Here is a 19,932-nt window from a genome sequence, read left to right as displayed (position 1 = left end):
AATTACATCCAAAATGATATTTCAAGTTTATATTTGTGACCTGAGAAGGTCAATTAAAGGTCAAATGTTAAAAAAATTGTATTTTTGCCAAACCGATGTCTCTGTAAAATTTATTAATTAAATTAATTAATTCTCTGATTCTCCATTATTAATTTGTCCCCTATTTATTACTAAAGTAGATAATTGATTCAGTTAAAAATAATTTTTCGTATTGACTTTGACCCCTGCTTATTGTTACATACAGTTTATATTTAATATAGCACTACCTATTGAATAGTTAAACTAATTATATTTTTTTTTAACATTGTTTTCTTCTTAAATTTAATAGTTACAGAAAAATTATCTCATTTTTTTTTACTTTGTTATAATCAAAATTTTCACTATGGCTGATTACTCAGCGGCTGAAAGGGTTGATATTCTATTGGTTCTTGGTAAATGTAGGCGTAATTACCGACAAGCTGCTGCTCTTTATCGAAATCAACATCCCTACAAGAGACATACGAGTCATACAATAATTCGTGAAATTTACCGTAGAGCTCAACAAGGGCAACTGGTACGGGTTAGAGAACGTCGTAATTACAATGAAGAAGATATTCGTGTAATAGTGGTTTTGGCAATGATTCATTTAAATCGTAACATCTGATGGCTGATTCGAATTTACAGAAAAAAGATATATGACCTTAAAAATTTATACGTGGAGATTTTTGGAGTTGCTGATTACAAATCTGAAGTCGGAATATTATAATTTTTTATCATGTAAATTTTCTAACCTATCGACCTTAAATATGTTAACTTTTTAGCTGCGGGGGAGGTCGCTCTAGAGACAGAATATTTGAAGTTCTCAGATCAAATTTGATGTCCTGAATACATAATAAGTAGTTTTTTAATTTCTCGAAACATTTTTAACATTGAACTGAATTTTACATATTTACCACATCAAAATTCATACGACAGCCTTTTTATAAAGAATATAGCTTTGCCGATTTAAATGAGTAATGGCACTACAGTCTGTTGGTCCCTTCTCCTACTACTACTATAATGCTATAGTACATGCTTAGACGCGCGAGCCTTCAGCGAGTGCGCATGTTTTGTTTTAAATCTCTCGAGTCGAGCTATAAGCGAGAGCACTTACAAGCATTGAGATAATCAGAATATTTGTGAGAATAAATCTAAAGTGTCCAAAGATATATTTGTGTTGTATCGTAAAGTTATTCCATCTATTATAATCACCAGTCCTATCACTCTACGTTAATTAATAAATAATAAAAGGACTAAGAGTTCTACATGGTAGCAGAGCGTGGTTAAAAGCGTGGTAGTAATCTACGGAGTTTGAAAAGTAAAAATAAAATAATCTGGTGATTATAATCTTAGGACAGTGTGAAATAGTTAAACTGCTAATCGAAGATCAGTGAAAAATTAGTCCTGCATCACCTATCGAAACAAAAGATCAGAGCGGACCGGCAAGCTGACTCAAAAGAGAAAGCGCTAGTGTTTACATTTCGACGTGCTACTAGACACAACAAAGGTCGACAGGAAATTTGAAAAAAGTGAGTTTTAAACGATTTTATAAAAGATAAATTTCATGTCATTCGTTCTTTATCAATATTATAAAGAGTATAAATAGTTAAACAAATAAAGAATTGTGTTTAACAAAATATTTAAAAAAAATTACAGTAAGGTAATGATTATTAAAAAATTAACATGCATTTGCATAATACATAAATTGTTAAAATGTGATAAAAAATGGAATGACAAATGAAATTTGAGTTTTTGTTAATATATCCTCGAAAATAGGAAATCTGAGAATCAGGGACGATCGGGTGCAAGGGAAGGCCAAGCGTAGCATGTCGTTACATGTTCGGCGTGTCAACGAGGGCTCACGTAAAAGGTCGTTCGCGTGTTTTGGCCAGAATTTTTATGCACTTTCACTTTCAATGTTTCCCCTTTTCCAACCTTTTTTTTGCCCTTATAGTAATAAAAATATAGAAAGTTTTTAGGCAAAATCTGCGCTTAAATTTGAGTTTTTTTAATTATCACATGATATTGGCTTTCTTTTGTTCTTTGTTGATTACGCGCGTACACGCCGACTGACTTCGTGGAGATCTCGGGCGCCTTACATTCGGGTGTGTCATGGTCTTTATTGTGCGCGCTTTGGCTCCTTGAATTGAAGCGTAATACAGCATTTTACGATTGTCGTTTCTGGAAAAGCCGAGGGCTTGCTCTTATACATTACGGAGGGAGCTCGTGACGATTCTCGTGAATATTTCCCTGGCCGGTATGTGAGTTGTAGTGTCCCTGGTCCCCCGCATGCTACATTTTACTCTCTGTGTAGATGTATGAAGGGGCTCACAATAACAACCAAGCTAACAAAATTTATATAGAGAAATGAGTACTTATTTTAAATGACGAGAGTTGTGATTGAAATCAAATGATATTAGAGTGAATATATCTCATCTCATAAATACAATTAAATATTCTCAACAAGTCAAGAATTGATTACATGAAAAAATAAATAAAAAAATAAAAAAAAAAGGTTGTCTGAATGTTGTGAATATCTTTTTGAAATAAGTTAAAAAGAATGAGTTTATCTTTTCGTAATGAGTCGAAAAGATTTTGAGTTTATCTTTTTGAAATGAGTCAAAAGGATCATGAGTTAAAAAAAAGGGAGGGAGTCAAAAGTGATCGTTGTACCACAACATACTGAGATGAGACAAATTTAGTAAGTCAGTTAAATGAAAAATATAAACATACGAGGTGTGATCAAAAAGTAAGGTGAATTTTGAAATTTAGCGGGCTACGTCCGTTCGATCTTCGACTTTTTTATTTGGTTATGTCGGTACACTCGTCTAGAACATACGTTCCAAATTTCAGCTTTGTAGTATGTTTGGTTTGTTTGTGAGAGGCATCAAGGTTAGAAGTGTTTTACGTGCTCCACGATTTGCTGCTGTCTAAAAACATGGATCAAAGAGTTTGCATTAAATTTTGTGTGAAAAATGGAATCAAATGTTCCAAAACACTTGAAATGCTGAAAATGGCATACGGTGAGTCTACTTTAAGCCAAAAAAAATGTTTAAAAGTGGTATAAACTCTTCCAAGAAGGCCGAGAAGACACCGACGACGAACCTCGTTCTGGACGCCCCAGCACATCAACAACTGATGAGAATGTTGAAGAAGTGAAGAAAATAGTGTTGGGAAATCGTCGAATCACCATTAGAGAAATTGCTGATGATATTGGCATCTCATTTGGTTCGTGCCAATCAATTTTGACGAGTGTTTTAGACATGAGACGTGTGTCAGCGAAGTTTGTTCCGAAATTGCTCAATTTCGACCAAAAGAAACGTCGCATGAGCATCGCCCAAGAGCTACTAAATGACGTCAACGATGATCCAGATTTACTTAACATGGTTATAACAGGTGACAAAATATGGGTATACGTTTATGACGTCGAGACTAAGACTCAATCGTCCCAGTGGAGGCATTCTGGATCACCAAAACCAAAAAAAGCACTCCAAGTTCGATCAAATGTAAAGGTTTTGCTTACAGTTTTCTTTGACTGCAGGGGCGTGGTGCATCATGAGTTCTTGCCACAGGGTAGAACAGTAAATAAGGAATATTACCTGCAAGTTATGCGCAATTTGCGCGAAGCATTCCGCCAGAAACGTCCGAATTTGTGGAAAAATAAAATTGGCTTTTGCACCATGATAACACCCCTGCTCACACATCGTTGCTTGTGCGCGAATTTTTGGCTAAAACCAACACAGTAACGATGCCACAGGCACCGTATTCCTCAGATCTGGCCCCCTGTGACTTCTTCTTGTTCCCAAAACTGAAGAGGCCCATGAAAGGACGGCGTTTTGCCACGATTGAGGAGATAAAGACGGCATCGAAGGATGAACTGAACAAGATCACAAAAAATGATTTTTTGAAATGCTTTGAGGATTGGAAAAAGCGTTGGCACAAGTGCATTATATTCGAGGGGGATTACTTTGAAGCAGATAAAATAAAAATTGATGAATAAATAAAAATTTTTTGAGAAAAATAAAAATTCATCTTACTTTTTGATCATACCTCGTATATCTTGCTCATAACAATTTTTTAAATCTTGATATAAAATTGAATTTGAGATTTACTATTTGTAGTTCTGGGGTCATTGTTCAGGTGGAACTAAAAATTTAGTGAAGTTTAAGCACTGACTAGAGAGATTAGATAACTCTATTCGTGACTCATACATGTGCTTGCACAGCCCAAAACCGACTGACTTTCACGGTAACTCGTGGAGTCGACCATCGGCGAGAGGTGTGCATGTATGATGGGTACGGTGAAAGAATTGAAACAATCTATTTCGATTGTTTTAATTCAGAAGCACGAAATATTACTCTATTAGTTAAGAGGAGTATCACCTGGTATCTATTGAGTATAGATTACAATATAAAAATTAAAAGAGAGTACCAAAATTCTGAGGAATTTGTACATAAAATGAGAAAACTTAGAGATTTTTTTTTGGTTTGAATGGAATATCTATCTTGAGTTGAAAGTATAGCGATAAATATAAATCGACCATAATGATGATCAATAAAAAAAAAATATATATACTAATTTGAAAATGTTTCTTAATCCTGGAACAGATGACTAATAACAATGATGAGGATGCTATCAGGCAACAATATGAGGAGTATATGCGAATGAGGAATGGTGTAGCGATCCATACTACTTGGAATACCCAATGTAAGAATAAAGTTTTATTAGGAAGAGTGAGGAAGTTAGATCTGACATTTTCTTTGAGTTGAGTAGAGTTAATAAGCCCAGGTAATAATTGAATATTTTATTTCAAAACTTCAATCGCAACGAGTGGGACCAACGCGTAGAATTCGTTGAATATTTTGAGTAATTCCAGTACTGTGACCAGAAACATATCTGCCTAAGACAAAATAGAATAATTACAATGGGCTATAGCCAACGCTCATGATATTGCTAGGAGCATTCAAATAAATAATCTAGATGAACAATCAATGAGTATTATGGAGGATGCTGTTGATAAATTAACATTCATCTAAAAAATTAGCTTGGAGTTTGAGAAACCGAGACTGAAAGCTTTAGAATCGGAGCAGAGAGTAAACCCAATTGCTGAAATAAAATTAAATACAAAGAATACCATGTGGAGACCGAAAATACAGAGAACATATAAACTGACTTCGAAAACAAGTTTTGAAGTTTGGTTAGATTGTTTAAAAACTGAATTGACCAACTGTACGTTCCTGGATCTAGTTAATCCTAATGTACGTAAACGAACTAATTAGTCAGAAAATGATATAATATTGAGAAAGAATACTGTCAAAAATATTATCATTAATCATATTGTCGAAGAATATCACTAGAAAATCCTAGGCATGACAGAGCTAATGGAGATATTAAACAAACTGAGGGACAGCAGAAAAGGTGAGGTCAGCTCAACTCCAACCTCCATAAGAACCAAGCTTTACAATTTAAGGATGAACGCAGATGAAAGGGTTCATACGTTCTGCAAAAGATTTGACCAAATCATTCAAGAACATGCATTAAATGATGATCCAGTAAAATTAACAGCTCAAGAAAAGCGTCTTATTTTAGGCCATAATTGGAGTGATGCTTGAAATAAGACGAACAGACTCAGCTGTTATTACAACAACAAGAAATGAAATGAATACGGATGCTTTAAGAAGAGCTATGCGTCATATCCAAGAAGACAATGATACTGAGTCTAGAACGAAGAAAAACAAAGAACCAAGAGCGTCAAGAGCAGTATCTCAGAAATCTAGAAGCAGCTTTGGGTGCTATAGATGGAATAAGAGTGGACATTGGCAGCAACAATGTCCTTTAAAGGATACCGAATACTGGTTCTGCAATAACTGCCAAAAAATAACAGATCATAAGGAAAGCTAATGTTCTGTCGACCGTCAACCTCAAAGACCAATTAAGCGAATCTTCAATAATGAGAACGAGGTATATGGCACGTATGGTCCACCTAACAAAAAGAGTTTTACGCCTATGCAAGGCTTAAGAAGCAGAAACTCTGTAAGCAATCGAGGCAATCAAGCAAGAGGCAGAGGAATATCAAGAGGCGGTGGTAGAGGCAGCAACAGAGGAAACAATAGAGGCAGAGGTAACAGGAGAGGTTCGAGGAACCACTCAACTGTTAGATAAGCTGAGTACTACGAGGATCAGTTCCAATCAATCGATCAAGATGAGTATTTGGACGAGGAAGAGTAGGAGGAGCACGATGAAAGTCAAGATAACAAATTCATTACTAATACTAATCCCAATAAGAAGAGGCATATTGAGTTTATAGCAGATTCAGGAGCGACCAAACAAATTGTTAATAAAAGTTTTATACTAACCAATTTTTAAGTATCTGAAAATGGAGTAATTAAAAGCTCAAACAAAAATGACTTTGCTGACATAGTAATTGATGGTAGAGACAATCTTTTGATAAAAAATGATAAATGAAATGGGAGTCATATAAAATTAACAAATGTTATAGCAGCAAAAGATGTTTCTGAAAATCTACTATTTTTACGAAAACTAGCAGATGCGGGATTTAGTATTTACCTTGACGATAAAATATTCAGAGTTTACAATGAAAATAATGATAAGACAATTTTTGAAGGAGTTTATGAAAAATCAAACTGGGTTGTCAAATTTGAAGCTAAAAAGTCGAATAGTAAAAGTGATCAAATCTTACATGAGTATGACAATTAAAGTTGCGTTGCGTATATAGCAATAGAAAACGAGTCTTCAAAACAATCGCAGACTGATGAAAGAGCAAAACGATGTTCAGATTCGGGAGGGAGAAAATCCAAAACACGTCCATACAAAACCAGAAGAATTTGCGATTAGGAGAGAGAAACTTGAAAAGTTCATTGAAACAAATAATATAGAACGAACACCAGAAGAGAGGAGCGGTGACTTTGTAACTCGTAGTTACAAAACACTGAACATAGACGAATTAAATAAAGCAGAAAATTTAAAAGAAATACTCGAGAGTTTACCAGCAAATTAGATTTCTGAGATTAAATCGAGCGAAGGTTTACTGTGGCATATGAGATTAGGTTACGCTTCGTTAACGTACCTGAAGATGCTGCAGAAAAAAACAAAGTTCTGTAAAATATTAAATTCGAAGATTCAATCAAAGAATGTGAAGTATGCATACTGACAAAGATGGAAAAGCTCCCATTTAAACAGAAAAGACAAAGAGCTGAAAGACCATTTCAATTACTTCACACAGATATTATGGGACCAATTAAACCGATTTCATGGCCTGGGCAAAAGATAAATATAATAACATTTGTAGATGATTATTCATGTTATGCCCAAACATTCTGTCTGAAGTCAAAAGACGAAGTACGAGTAGGTCACGCTTTCAAGAGCCTTTTAGTCTACAAGAAATATGTTAGGTACAAATGAAAAAGTTTGCAACGTCAGATCAGATAGAGGCACAGAATACACCGGTGGACAGTTCACTGAAATAATGAAAAATGAAGGAATAGAGTCCGACAGTGGTCATCTTACACACCATAATTGAATGGAATTGCTGAAAGGTTTAACAAAACCATTCAGAGAACGATCAGAGCACGGATATGTGATTCTGGATTACCGACCAATTTTTGGGAACTTCCAACTTATGCAGCAGTTTATTATTACAACAACACACCTCACAAGTCTGTCAAATATGAAATTTCATTTGTGAAATTCTCATCAACAGCTAGAAGCCATTTAGAATACATAAGGTTTGGCAGTATAGCGTTTGTCAAACTACCAGTAACCGATACATAATTCAATAATATGTCTATAAAAACAGTAATAGTAAGCCACACAAATACTGGATATATCTTATGACATCCTGACTCCAGGAAATTTATAGAATCTAGACAAGTGAGTTTCGTTGAGAGATTGGTATACAAAAACTTATACCAGAAAAATCAAAATATGAACCAAACAAACGACAAACAATTACAGAATAACTGTGAGACAGATGAGCCAATTGTCTTCGAAACATCCGAAGAAAAAGAAGCAGAAAAACTTAATAATATCGAAAAAGCTAACAATCAAGAAAATCCAGGTACAGACATATCTAAATCAACTCTAAGAAAGAGAGGGAGACCCAGAAAAGAAACTCTGGAGACAAATAACAAAATAATGAAGAAGGATCCAAAAACGAACAAAAAGACAAATATGAAGGGCCTGTCACAAGAAGCAAAACACAAAAATTCACGATATCAGTTTTGCAAACATATGCACCAGTTTCACGACTATCATTGATACGAGTACGAACAGCTATTTCCATAGCCAACAAAGAAGATTTAGAAATGCGTCAGATGGACGTCAAATAGGCACTTCTAAATGGAGAATTACAAAAGTAGGTTTACATGGAAATTCCTGATGGCTTTGAAACTCAAGAAGGAACAAAACTTAAGGTGTGTAAAATAAAGAAGTCTCACTATGGTTTGAAAGTAAGCCCAAAGAAATGGAAACTTAAAAGCTTTCTAGGAATGAGTATTCAAAGAAACAAAGAAGAAAAGAGCATTATAATAGATCAAGCAGATAGTATTTTCCGGTGTATAAGACGCACCCCAAAATTTGAAGACACATTTTGAGAAAAATGAAAATTTTGATAAAAATATAGTCTTGAGGAAACAAATTCATTTAATTGTAATAAAGTACGTTTTTTTTGTAAATTAAAGTTAATTACGGGATGATAAAAAAATATTGATATCTGTTAGCCGACGATGATTAGATACATTGCCGTTGCCTATCTCTTACCACGGGGAGGTAGACAACCGAAAGAGACATTTTCTTTTTTTTTTGTTTTTGGTTGTTTTTTTATTTTTTCTTTTGTTGTTTTTTGTTGTTTTTTAAAGTTTTTTTTGCATTTTTTAAATATTTTTCGTTGTTTTTTTGTATTTATTTTTGTTTGTTATGTTCTGTTTTATTTATTTTTTTTGTTTTTTTTTTAAGTTTTTTGTATTTTGTTGTTAATTTTTTTAGTTTTCTTTTTGTATTTAAAAATTTTTTTTGTTTTTAGTTGTTTTTTTTTTGTTTTTTTTTTTAATTTTTTATTGTTTTTTTTTAAGTTTTTCTGTGTTTTCTTTTTTATTTTTTGCCTTATTCAAATTTATAAATTTTCGCTCTCTAAATCGGTACTTGTGTCGCAGTCGAATTCGCTGTTGGAGTCATTTGATTAAATTATTTATTCGGAATTATCTTCAGCTGAAGAGACTTCATCTTCATGTATATCTGATTCATAAAGAAGATGATCTTGGAAACTATCTACAGCATTACTGACACCACATTTCAAAAAAGATTTTTTAACCATTTTCGCATCGACTTTGGACCATGATTCTTTGACCCATTCACAAACTTGAGTGATAGTGGGTCGTTGAAGAGCTCCTAACGGAGTGAACTTATGCACATTTGAGTCCATCATCCAGTCGTTCCACTTTTCTCTCATAAAAACTTTAAACGGTTTATTTAATGAAACATCGAGTGGTTGAAGTATTGAAGTGAATCCACCAGGTATGATTACCAATTGTGTAGAATTTTGATGAAATTTTTGTCTTACAGAATCTAACAAATGAGACCGAAATTGATCAAGAACCAGAAGTGCTTTTTTCTTCAAGAAGCTGCCTTGTCTTCTACACAAGACTTTATCAATCCAAATTTTCATACCACCTTCATCCATCCATCCTTTTGGGTGTACATGCACTATTACACCTGTCGGTATTTTATCCTTAGGCATAGTTTTACGTTTAAAAATGATCATTGGAAGTAGCTTTCCACCATCAGCACAGCAAGCAAGAACCACGGTGTAGTGGGATTTTTCATGACCACTTGTCTTTATCATAATCGTTTTTAGTCCTTTTTTCGAAACACTTCTATTTGACGGAACATCGAAGGTCATAGGTGTTTCGTCCATATTTGCTATCTGTCCGATTTCAAAATTCATTGCTTGTCTACGGTGAACTATATACCGGTGAAAAGAGAGAATTTTATTTTCGTACTATTTTGGCATTTTTTAACAAATTTTTGTTTTCACTCGCATAGCTAAACCATTGCGTTTCATGAAGCGGTGACACCATGACGGACCTCCATTAAAATCATTTATTTGACTTTTTAAAGCTACTTTTTGTGCATGTATGCGTATCATTTTTGTTGAAACAGCTAAGCCTTTGGAACGATTATTTTCAATTCATTGTTTAACTTCATCCTTTAAAATAGGCCACTTTGCTTTTTTACCATGTTGTGCACGCATTGATTTATGCATTTTTATCAAATTACTCTTCTGAGAACACCAAAGCCTTATAGTATTTTCCGTCGGTGATGGGCCGAAATGACGTTCGGCAGTTCTATTGCCATGTTCTTCAGCAAATTTGATCACCTTCAATTTGTAGCCCGCTGTGTACGATTTTTGTTTGTTAGCTTCGCTCATATTAGAATTCAAGTCAGTCTCTTACTTCAAAAAATACTTTCAAAATTATAATAAAATAAACGATGCAACAAAAATATCGTTTTTATAAAAAATCTCGTATTAATTATCTAGTATATTATGCGACATTTTTTTATCTCAAGTGGCATATAGGTACTATCGTAGGTATTTTTTATCAACCTCAGACATAAAGTACGTTTACTATACACTGCCCGTCAATCACTTTTGCCATGCTTACCTCAAAATTAGGCAAACTTGAAAGTTTTGTATCTCGGTCGGAAATCATCGTATCACAAAAAACCGCAGGGCATTTTAAAGGTAATTGCAAAATCTTCTATTTAAGACGTGCAGACACTTAAAAATGGAAATATGTGTTTTTTACAGTAAAAAAACTGATTAAAAAAATGTCAATTTTTTTATATATTTATATAATAATCAATTGTTTATTTATATAATAATTAATATTTTCTGTTAAATATAATTTGAAAAAATAATAAAAATAAAAAAGAATTTATTTATACTACTCATTTTGTGATTTACTACGCCCCTATACATTTTAAAACTAAGCGTAAAAAAGAAGTTAAATTCCTTTCTTTTTTTAATGCGCTAAAACACCGAAAAAAAATTTTTTCTCTATTTCTTTATTCTGACTTTATTTTCTTATTCTTGGACACAAAATGAAACTTTTTTCTCTTTGGAATTTTTTTCCAAAACGTACGCAAGTCGAAGTAATTGAAGATTGGAAAAAAAGTTTGCTTTTTACAAAAAACGCCGTAACTCGGTTAAAAAACATCGGATAGAACCCCGCGGAAGCTCATTTTAAAGGGAAAGACATTACCCTCCGAACCCCTCAGGTCGATTTGCCCTCCACCGTCTGGTTCTAAATTGGCATTGATTTAAGTCGAGGTTAAAAAAATTGAAATTTTTTTAATTAGTTTTTTTACTGTAAAAAACACATATTTTCATTTTTAAGTCTCTGCACGTCTTAAATGAAAGCTTTTGCAATTACATTTAAAATGCCCTGCGGTTTTTTGTGATACGATGATTTCCGACCGAGATACAAAACTTTCAAGTTTGCCTAATTTTGAGGTAAGCATGGCAAAAGTGATTGACGGGCAGTGTATATTATTAAAATAATAAAAAACTTACCTATACTCTTTGTCATCTGCTAGTTTTGAAAGATATTCATAAGTAGTGAGGATTGCCTAATTGCTACTATTCAGGCACACGTTTTAGTTAGGTTAGTTAGTTTGGGGTTTGTAGGTTTGAAGTATCTTACATTCGGTGTATAAGACGTAGGCTGATTTTGGAGTTAGCTTTGACGGTGAAAAGGTGCGTCTTATACACCGTACAATACGGTATACCGAAAAGGTACTAGAAAAGTTCAGCATGGCTGCCTGTAAACCTCAAAATACACCTATAGTCACGAGATAAGTAGATCACAGAAACAAAAAGGTTGAAATAAAAACAAATGATGAAACAACCGAAACCAAACAAGTCCCCTACAGAGAAGCTATTGGAAGTCTGATATACCTAGCTAATGCCACAAGACCAGACATAGTCTTTGCTGTCAATTATCTTGCGAGAAAACAATTGGATCCAACAGAGAGCAACTGGAGCAATGTAAAAAGGATCTTTAGATATTTGACAGGTACCACAAATCTTGGCCTGAAATACTTATCTAGTTCAGAGACTCTGGAGGTGTTGACAGATGTAAGCTTCAGGGATTTCTAAGATTCAACATCTACAGGTGGACTGTTTGGAGATGTAACAGCTTGAAGAAGCCATAAACAGTAATACGTGACATCTATTTGCCAAGCAGAATATCTGACTATGGGTGATGCATGCCAAGAATTGATATCCTTGGATAAGTCAGTTAGATATATACTTGGAAAAACCCTATACCCTGTAAGCATATGGTGTGATAACAGGTGAGCTAGAGATTGTACTGAAATGGACGGCAGCCATAAGCTTAAAATGTTTGATCAGAATATGGATGACATAGAGAAACATTTAGCATCCAGAGAATAAACAAGGCATAGAAAACATATGGCTGACACTCATGGAGATTATAAAACAATGTGTGGATGAGAAGAAGGTCAAGGTATTTTGGATACCGACTGCGGAAAACTTGGCCGACGTCATGATTAAGTTTCTATCCCATAAAACTCACGTTTACATAAGAAATAAAATTACTAACATGTTACTTTAACGAAAATTACATGATGTAAAATTATGTTATAAATGATAATGTAATATTTTTGTTGTATGCTTTCAAAATAACAGTTTCAGATTGCCAGGGCAAAGAAAAGAGGATTATAGTAGAGTTTTGAACTAGTTCTTACAATGGCCTTTAGAAATAATTTTAACTTAAACAAATTTGATTGCTTTCATCTTTTATTTTATTTAACGTACAATTTTTTAATTTGTTAAAGGGAGGGAGTGTAAAGAATATAGTTTTGCCGATTTAAATGAGTAATGGCGCTACAGTCTGTTGGGCCTTTCTCCCAATACTACTATAGTGCTATAGTTCATGCTTAGACGCGTGAGCCTTCAGCAAGTGCGCACATTTTATTTTAAATCTCTCGAGTCGAGCTATAAGCGAGAGCCCTTACAAGCATTGAGTATTAACAGGAATTTTTGTATTATTTTTACGAATTCAGCACATCAAACTAGATACGAAAACCGTCTAAAAACTTGACTTATAGTAGGAATAAAATTTCATCTTCAAATGGTGATTATCAAGGCCAAGGGTGTCTGCAATCATTTCGTTATTATTTTTTTTTCATATTCAACGCGTGAAATTACATAAAATATCCTTTCAAATCTTCATAACAAAGAGACGAATTTTTTTACATTGTACTTTACGTTGCCTGCGGGGCTGGTCGATATATGGATCAACAGTTAGGTCAGCGACTCTATCTGAGATATCCGGTGATATTATGTATACATTTTACATATTCTGAGAAGTTAATTTGTACTGAAATTCCCTGCAGCCTAAAGGTTAACATAAAATCTATTAATGCTATATCTTCAAACCCTATTTCCATAAACCTCCGATTCGAATGATCTTTGAACATAACATATTTTAATATTATAAGCTCAAGTACTTATCTAATATAATATAATAACAGACACTGATCAGGTTTCAGAAAAAATTAATTGAAGGGATATTAGTTTTGTATAATTACATGTAATGAATTCAAATTATTTTCTGCAAATTTGGCAAGCCGACGATTGTACACATAACTATTTTACAGGTGATATATTGTGCATGATATAGTATGCGTATGTATCACTTTTCACGTGTGTTACTGTGCACAACAGTATATGTATAAAATAGTGACATACGAGGTGTGTTCAAAAAGTAAGGTGACTTTGTATTTTTAAGAAAAAATATTTAATTATTTACCAATATTTATGTTGTCCCCTTCAAAGTAATCCCCCTCAGATACAATACACTTATGCCAACGGTTTTTCCAATCTTCAAAGCACTTCTCATAAGCACTTTTCGGTATAGCCTTGAGATCTTCCAGCGATGCAGTCTTTATCTCTTCAATCGTTGCAAATCTCCGTCCTTTCATAGGTCTCTTTAGTTTTGGGAACAAGAAAAAGTCACATGGGGCCAAATCCGGTGAATATGGTGGCTGAGGCATGATTGTGGTGTTGTTTTTGACCAAAAAATCTCTTACAAGCAAAGATGAGTGAGCAGGGGCATTATCGTGATGCAAAAGCCATGAATTGTTTTTCCACAATTTTGGGCGTTTTCTTCGTATTCCTTCTCGCAAACGGCGCATAACTTCAAGATAATACTGTTTATTGACCGTACGTCCATATGGTAAGAACTCCTGATGCACCACGCCATGATAATCGAAGAAAACAGTGAGCAAAACTTTGACATTTGAACGAACTTGGCGTGCTTTTTTCGGTCTTGACTCATCTGGGCTCTTCCATTGGGACGAATGGACTTTGGTTTCGATATCATAACCATATACCCATGATTCGTCACCAGTTATGACCTTTTTGAGTAAATCTGGGTCGTCGTTGACGTCATTCAACAGTTCTTGAGCAATGCTCATGCGACGGTTCTTTTGGTCAAAATTTAGCAATTTCGGAACAAACTTCGCTGACACACGTCTCATGCCCAAAACGTTCGAAAAAATTTCATGGCACGAGCCAAGCGATATACCAACATCCTCAGCAACTTCTCTGATAGTGATTCGACGATTTTCCAGAAAAATTTTCTTCACTGCTTGAACGTTTTCATCAGTTGTTGACGTGCTTGGGTGTCCACAGCGAGGCTCGTCATTGGCATCTTCCCGGCCATCTTGGAAGAGTTTGTACCACTTGTAAACACTTTATTTACTCAGAACAGTTTCACCGTATGCCACCGTCAACATTTCAAGTGTTTCGGAGCATTTTATTTTATTTTTTACACAAAATTTGATGCAAATCCTTTGATCCATATTTTTCGATAGCAAGAAATCACCGAGCACGCAAAACACTTATAACCTTTACGCCTCTCACAACCAAACAAAAAATGCTATACACTTGAAACTTGGTACAGATGTTCGGGAAGAGTGTACCAACATAACAAAATAAAAAAATCGATAATCGAAAGTACGTTGCCCGTGAAATTTGAAAAGTCACCTTACTTTTTGAACACACCTCGTACATAATCATCGGCTCGCCCCAAATTTGAATAAAAGTGTTTAATATTCCGACTTCAGATTTGTAATCAGCGACCCAAAGAATCCCCGAAAACTAATTATCAAATTAATTCATCTAACAGAAAATTATATGTATCTAAGGGACAGTAAAATATATAATACGAGTAGTTTCAATCCATAAATAAAACATTCCGCGGATACAAAAAAAATAGACGGGTCGAATATTTGCGACTTGGGGAACAACACCTAGGTAGGCTTACTTGTTAGTCATAATGTAACGGAGAACTGCCCCGTTAACATAAAAATAAATTGTTAATCAATGATGATATGCGGATAATGCAGGTAAAGAATCCGGGCTCGGTTAGGCAGGAATAGCTCGGCTCGTCAGGTGTTGTCAGGGCGTCGTGGCTTCAATATCAGGTCGCGGCGCTAGACCCGCACGCCTAAACGTAAAATTAAAAGGTCGAGGAGATAGGCGGAAGGACGGAATAAAGCAAACGCGCGTTAAGAAAACAAGCGTATTATTTATTAGGACAACGGATAAATAATAACAAAAATAATATAACAGCGGCGAAGCAAAAGGAGAGAGAAAGAAAGCAAGAAGCTGAATTGAGAGAGAGAGAGTAAGATGCGCAGCAGTACTTACAAGTTGTTGACCCGTGAAGGTCGGCTCGCAGTAGGCGCTCGAATTACAAATAGCAGTTTATAATCTATACGCCCGAATAGGCTGGCGCCGATGGCAGGAGGCCGTCACTCACAAACTTCACACTCGCTCGATAATTCAGTTCGGTAGTTCTCTCACACTGCACACTTTAAATCACTCTGCCCAGGATTCACAAGCTCAAGGCACGAGTATCGTATCGACAGCTAAACACGTGCGCTCGCGTTCAAGAACAATTGCCGAATCTGCCGCGCTCAAAAAATCAAGCGCCCTCCTCGTGGTCCGCGCATTCGATAGTCGAACTGTCTCTCTCTCTCTCTCTCTCTCCGTCCGAATCTCTCTCTCTTACCTACCTTGCTTCAGCCCACTGAAATTAGAATGAAATGTACTCGTAATATACATTTGACTTATATTAATAAATTAAAATAAGGGAGTGAGAGACATAACGAGTATCATTCACACTCGTTATAATATTCTGATTGCTTATTTCGAAATTATATTAATTTACTACTAAGTAAAATTAGTAGATGTCATGGATGAAGATTGAAATTTAACCAAATGTACTAACATTTTTCCTCATAGTAAAATGTTATTTTTGAATATTCATGTATTGTGGATTTAAGAATAAAATGATTTTTCCATTTCAAGACAAAAGTAACTAACAATAATATTAATAATATAAACGTGTTCATAAATTCTTCTATAATATAGAAATGAAAAGTTAGCATCTATAATAACCATGGTAAAGGATACATACAGCACGTTCGGCATCCCACTCTGATGCAAAACGTACCATACCGACATCAGCACCTCGCATTTCAGCAAATTTTACTTCTCCAATATCTTGACACTTATCTCTTAGTACTTGCCACGTTGTATTGGGAGGTAACTTGAAATAATAAAATATAAATATTAAAAAAATTAATTACAAGAATAATTCAGTAAATATGAAAAGACTACAGATTAACATTATTTTATTAATAATTTATGTTCTAGTTGTGTAATATCTGCATCAATTAAAAAAAATATAGTTGTTAAAACTGTACATTTTTTAAAGTGATTATTAAATGTAGCCATCCACCATTATACGTGGAAGTTACAATGTATTCATAGCGTTAATAGAAAATTGTAAATGTTAGATTGAAAAATTTTACCAATAAGCATTAAATTTTAAACTACAAAGCACATATATCGTATAAACTAGGGGCCTCGCATTCCTGCGCGTTACTCCCGTCAACCCTCCAGAATCAAATAACAAAACAAGAAAAATAATAGCTTCCACAGTAGCAATTGAAATTATTTTGAAAATTAGAGGAATGAAATTAGCATTCAGAATGTTTGAGTCTTGCAATTGATAACAAAGTTTAAAAAATAGAAAGAAGAAATATTTTATTATGAATTATGTATTTTGAAAAAGCTACTATCAACTCAAGAACCCAAATAATCCGAATAGGTTCTCTATTTATTAAACAGAAACTGAGATTTTGATATGACACAGCGGTGGTGGCGAATTGAAATCATAGATTATCATAGTTTAATAGTTTATAAATTTCTTAAGGTTAATTAAGATTAAAGCTTTTTCGATATTAACATTAGGTTCTATGTAGGTGTTACTTATCACCTTTGAAGTTAACATTATAATGCGTCTAAAACTTGTAGAAAAACAAAGTTAAATGTGAATAGATTTAAAATTATTGTTTCTTTACATACACTTTTTAAAAAAATATCTAGAAAATATTAGAAAATAAAAATAAAAATTTAAGTGGTAAAAAGGGGAAAAAGGGACGAAAAAGGGGAAAAAAGGGTTGCGGATGAGGGATCAGAAAACTCTTCTTCATATATATATTGCAACGGTAGTCGATTTAATTAATCGAACCGTTCACGATTCTGCTTCTCGCACGTTATTTCTAACAATTGAGAGAGAGAGAGGGGGCGCGCGATCTTTTGAATGAGCAGCTACGCCTCAGCTGTGAACGCGAATTTACCACCGATTTGTGTCGCACTTTGTTTTCACCGAATAATTAGTTTTCTGGGACAATTTCGTGCGTGAGTGCAACGGTATTTTCGAGGTAAAAAGCAGCAGCAGTGCAGAAGAAGTATCGTAGCTAATTGGAGGCAGTACGAGGCAGCGTAGCTGATTAATCGAGGGGCAGCGGCAGTTGATAATTTTGCATCAACAATTACGGCTGATCACCGTAATTGCACCGCATGGTAGGTGCACCTTCCGTCATTATATGCGATACAAAATACATTCGGTATTTTGTCTAATCGTGTTAGCGTTATTTTTTGTATTCGCGTCGAGCGTTAGTTCGCGGTAGAATTCGAATCTACTCTCTCTCTCTCTTTCTCATTAAACATAGTTAATTGTAAAATCCTATTCGCGTGCGTTAGTCTTTCGGCCCTACAAAGACTATAGTGATTTTTATAAATTAAGGTTTGTTAAATTTATTCGCCGTTTTCGTCATTTAATTTTTCTAGTAGCTAAAGTAATTGAAAAAGGCTTAGGTTTTAATCTGATTACATCTAGGGGATTAAGAAGATTAGGAGTAAAGTCGCTCACACATAAAACTCATCGAGTATCACAAGACACGTGACTTAAGGTGAGTTCTACTCCGTTTGATAGAAGACAACTAGGATAAATCATCTGACATTAAGGCGAATACACGTACTATCATACGTGTTTAACGGAGCGGCGATTTGCTCTGCATCGTGGGAGTTTGTTCTTAAATAAATTTCCCATTTTTCAGATAACCTCCCCCGTTACATGGCGCCCAACTAGTATTAACACCCGTTTCGTGCGAATAGGATTGTGCGTCGAAGGTAATCGACGCACGACAGAGAGAGACGATTGCGCGAGCGTTTAGGAAGGTTTGTTTTTGAAATTAGAGTACTCTATGATACCGGCGCCTCATCCATGGGTTAATTAGGGTTGAGATTGGCATCGGAGATGCGACTCGGATTGAATGTGACCAGAGCGGGTGACGCAAGGCTCGCTGATGGGTGCCCATGCCCTATAATTGATCACGTGATGTTCCCCTTTAAAGTAGGAGGAGTCACGAACGAAATCAGAGTCACCATTATGCCACTGCTCACGGATGACTGCTACGTAGGCGCGAACTTTATAAGAGAGTTCCGCGCAGTTTTGGATCCCGACGAGGATGAGTTATGGCTTAAAGACGCCTAGGTGAAAGTACCAATGGAAGTGGCTGGAATTGATGGTACGGCATTTCTCGCACTGGTAGGACTGTGGGGGGCCACGGAGATACAGCTGGAGGAAATAGAAAACCTCGTATGGATTGATTCCTGACGGAGGTCAGGCTTTAAGCTGTGCCGTGGGGGTTGAGCACGAAATAAATGTTGGAAATGCTTGTCCCATCAAACAGAAATACTACCCAGTCTCTGATATAGTGCGAGAGGAAATGCACGCGCTGGTTAAAGATATGCTGGAAAAAGATGTAATCGAACCAGCGATCAGCGGATGGTCAAGTCCAATAGTAATGGTAAAGAAGGTTGATGGAAAATATAGGTTTTGCGTAAATTACCAAAAGGTAAATGCGATTACCAAACTGGATGCCTACCCTTTACCATATATAAACGACATTCTAAGACGGATAAGGGATGCAAAGTTCATATCTACTCTGGACTTGAGCAGTGCGTACCATCAAATTCCCCTAAAGGAAGAATCGCGTCCGATATCAGCGTTTACGGTACCTAGATTAGGGCACTTTCAATTCAAGAGAATGCCTTTCGGACAGTCATACGCAGGAGCGACATTCCAGAGGTTGATGGACAAGGTGATAAGCCCGGATATGGATCCATTCACTTTTGTTTACCTTGACGATGTAATTATGGTTTCGTCGTCCTTTGAGGAGCATAAACGGCACCTAGAAATGGTATTAAAGAGAACAGGTGCGGGCATAACCATAAATAAAGCCAAAAGTCACTTCTGCAAGACGGAAGTCGGGTACTTGGGAGTTCTTGTGAACCAGGATGGAGTAAGACCAGATCCAGAGAAAATACGACCGATATTGGAATATCCAACACCCGGGACTGACAAACAGGTGAAGCGATTCATGGGAATGACCTCGTGGTATAGACATTTTATACCCGACTTTGCCATGATCGCTGACCCTATAAACCGC

General features: G+C 35.3%; 1 protein-coding gene across 2 annotated transcripts in view; it reads right to left on the bottom strand.

Annotated features, from left to right (window-relative positions):
• LOC131666840 (myelin expression factor 2) overlaps positions 1-19,932 on the bottom strand; it is a 297,458-nt gene that overhangs the window by 151,234 nt on the left and 126,292 nt on the right. For both annotated transcript variants that reach the window (XM_058939827.1, XM_058939817.1), the window contains exon 7: positions 16,544-16,679. In XM_058939827.1, the coding sequence (XP_058795810.1) occupies positions 16,544-16,679 (136 nt within the window). The remainder of the gene's footprint in view (positions 1-16,543; positions 16,680-19,932) is intronic.

Source organism: Phymastichus coffea, unplaced genomic scaffold (assembly GCF_024137745.1).
Source record: "Phymastichus coffea isolate CEN01 unplaced genomic scaffold, Cenicafe_Pcof_1.1 PCOF00004, whole genome shotgun sequence".
Classification (NCBI taxonomy): Eukaryota; Metazoa; Arthropoda; class Insecta; order Hymenoptera; family Eulophidae; genus Phymastichus; species Phymastichus coffea.
This window is presented reverse-complemented; position numbering and strand designations above follow the sequence as displayed.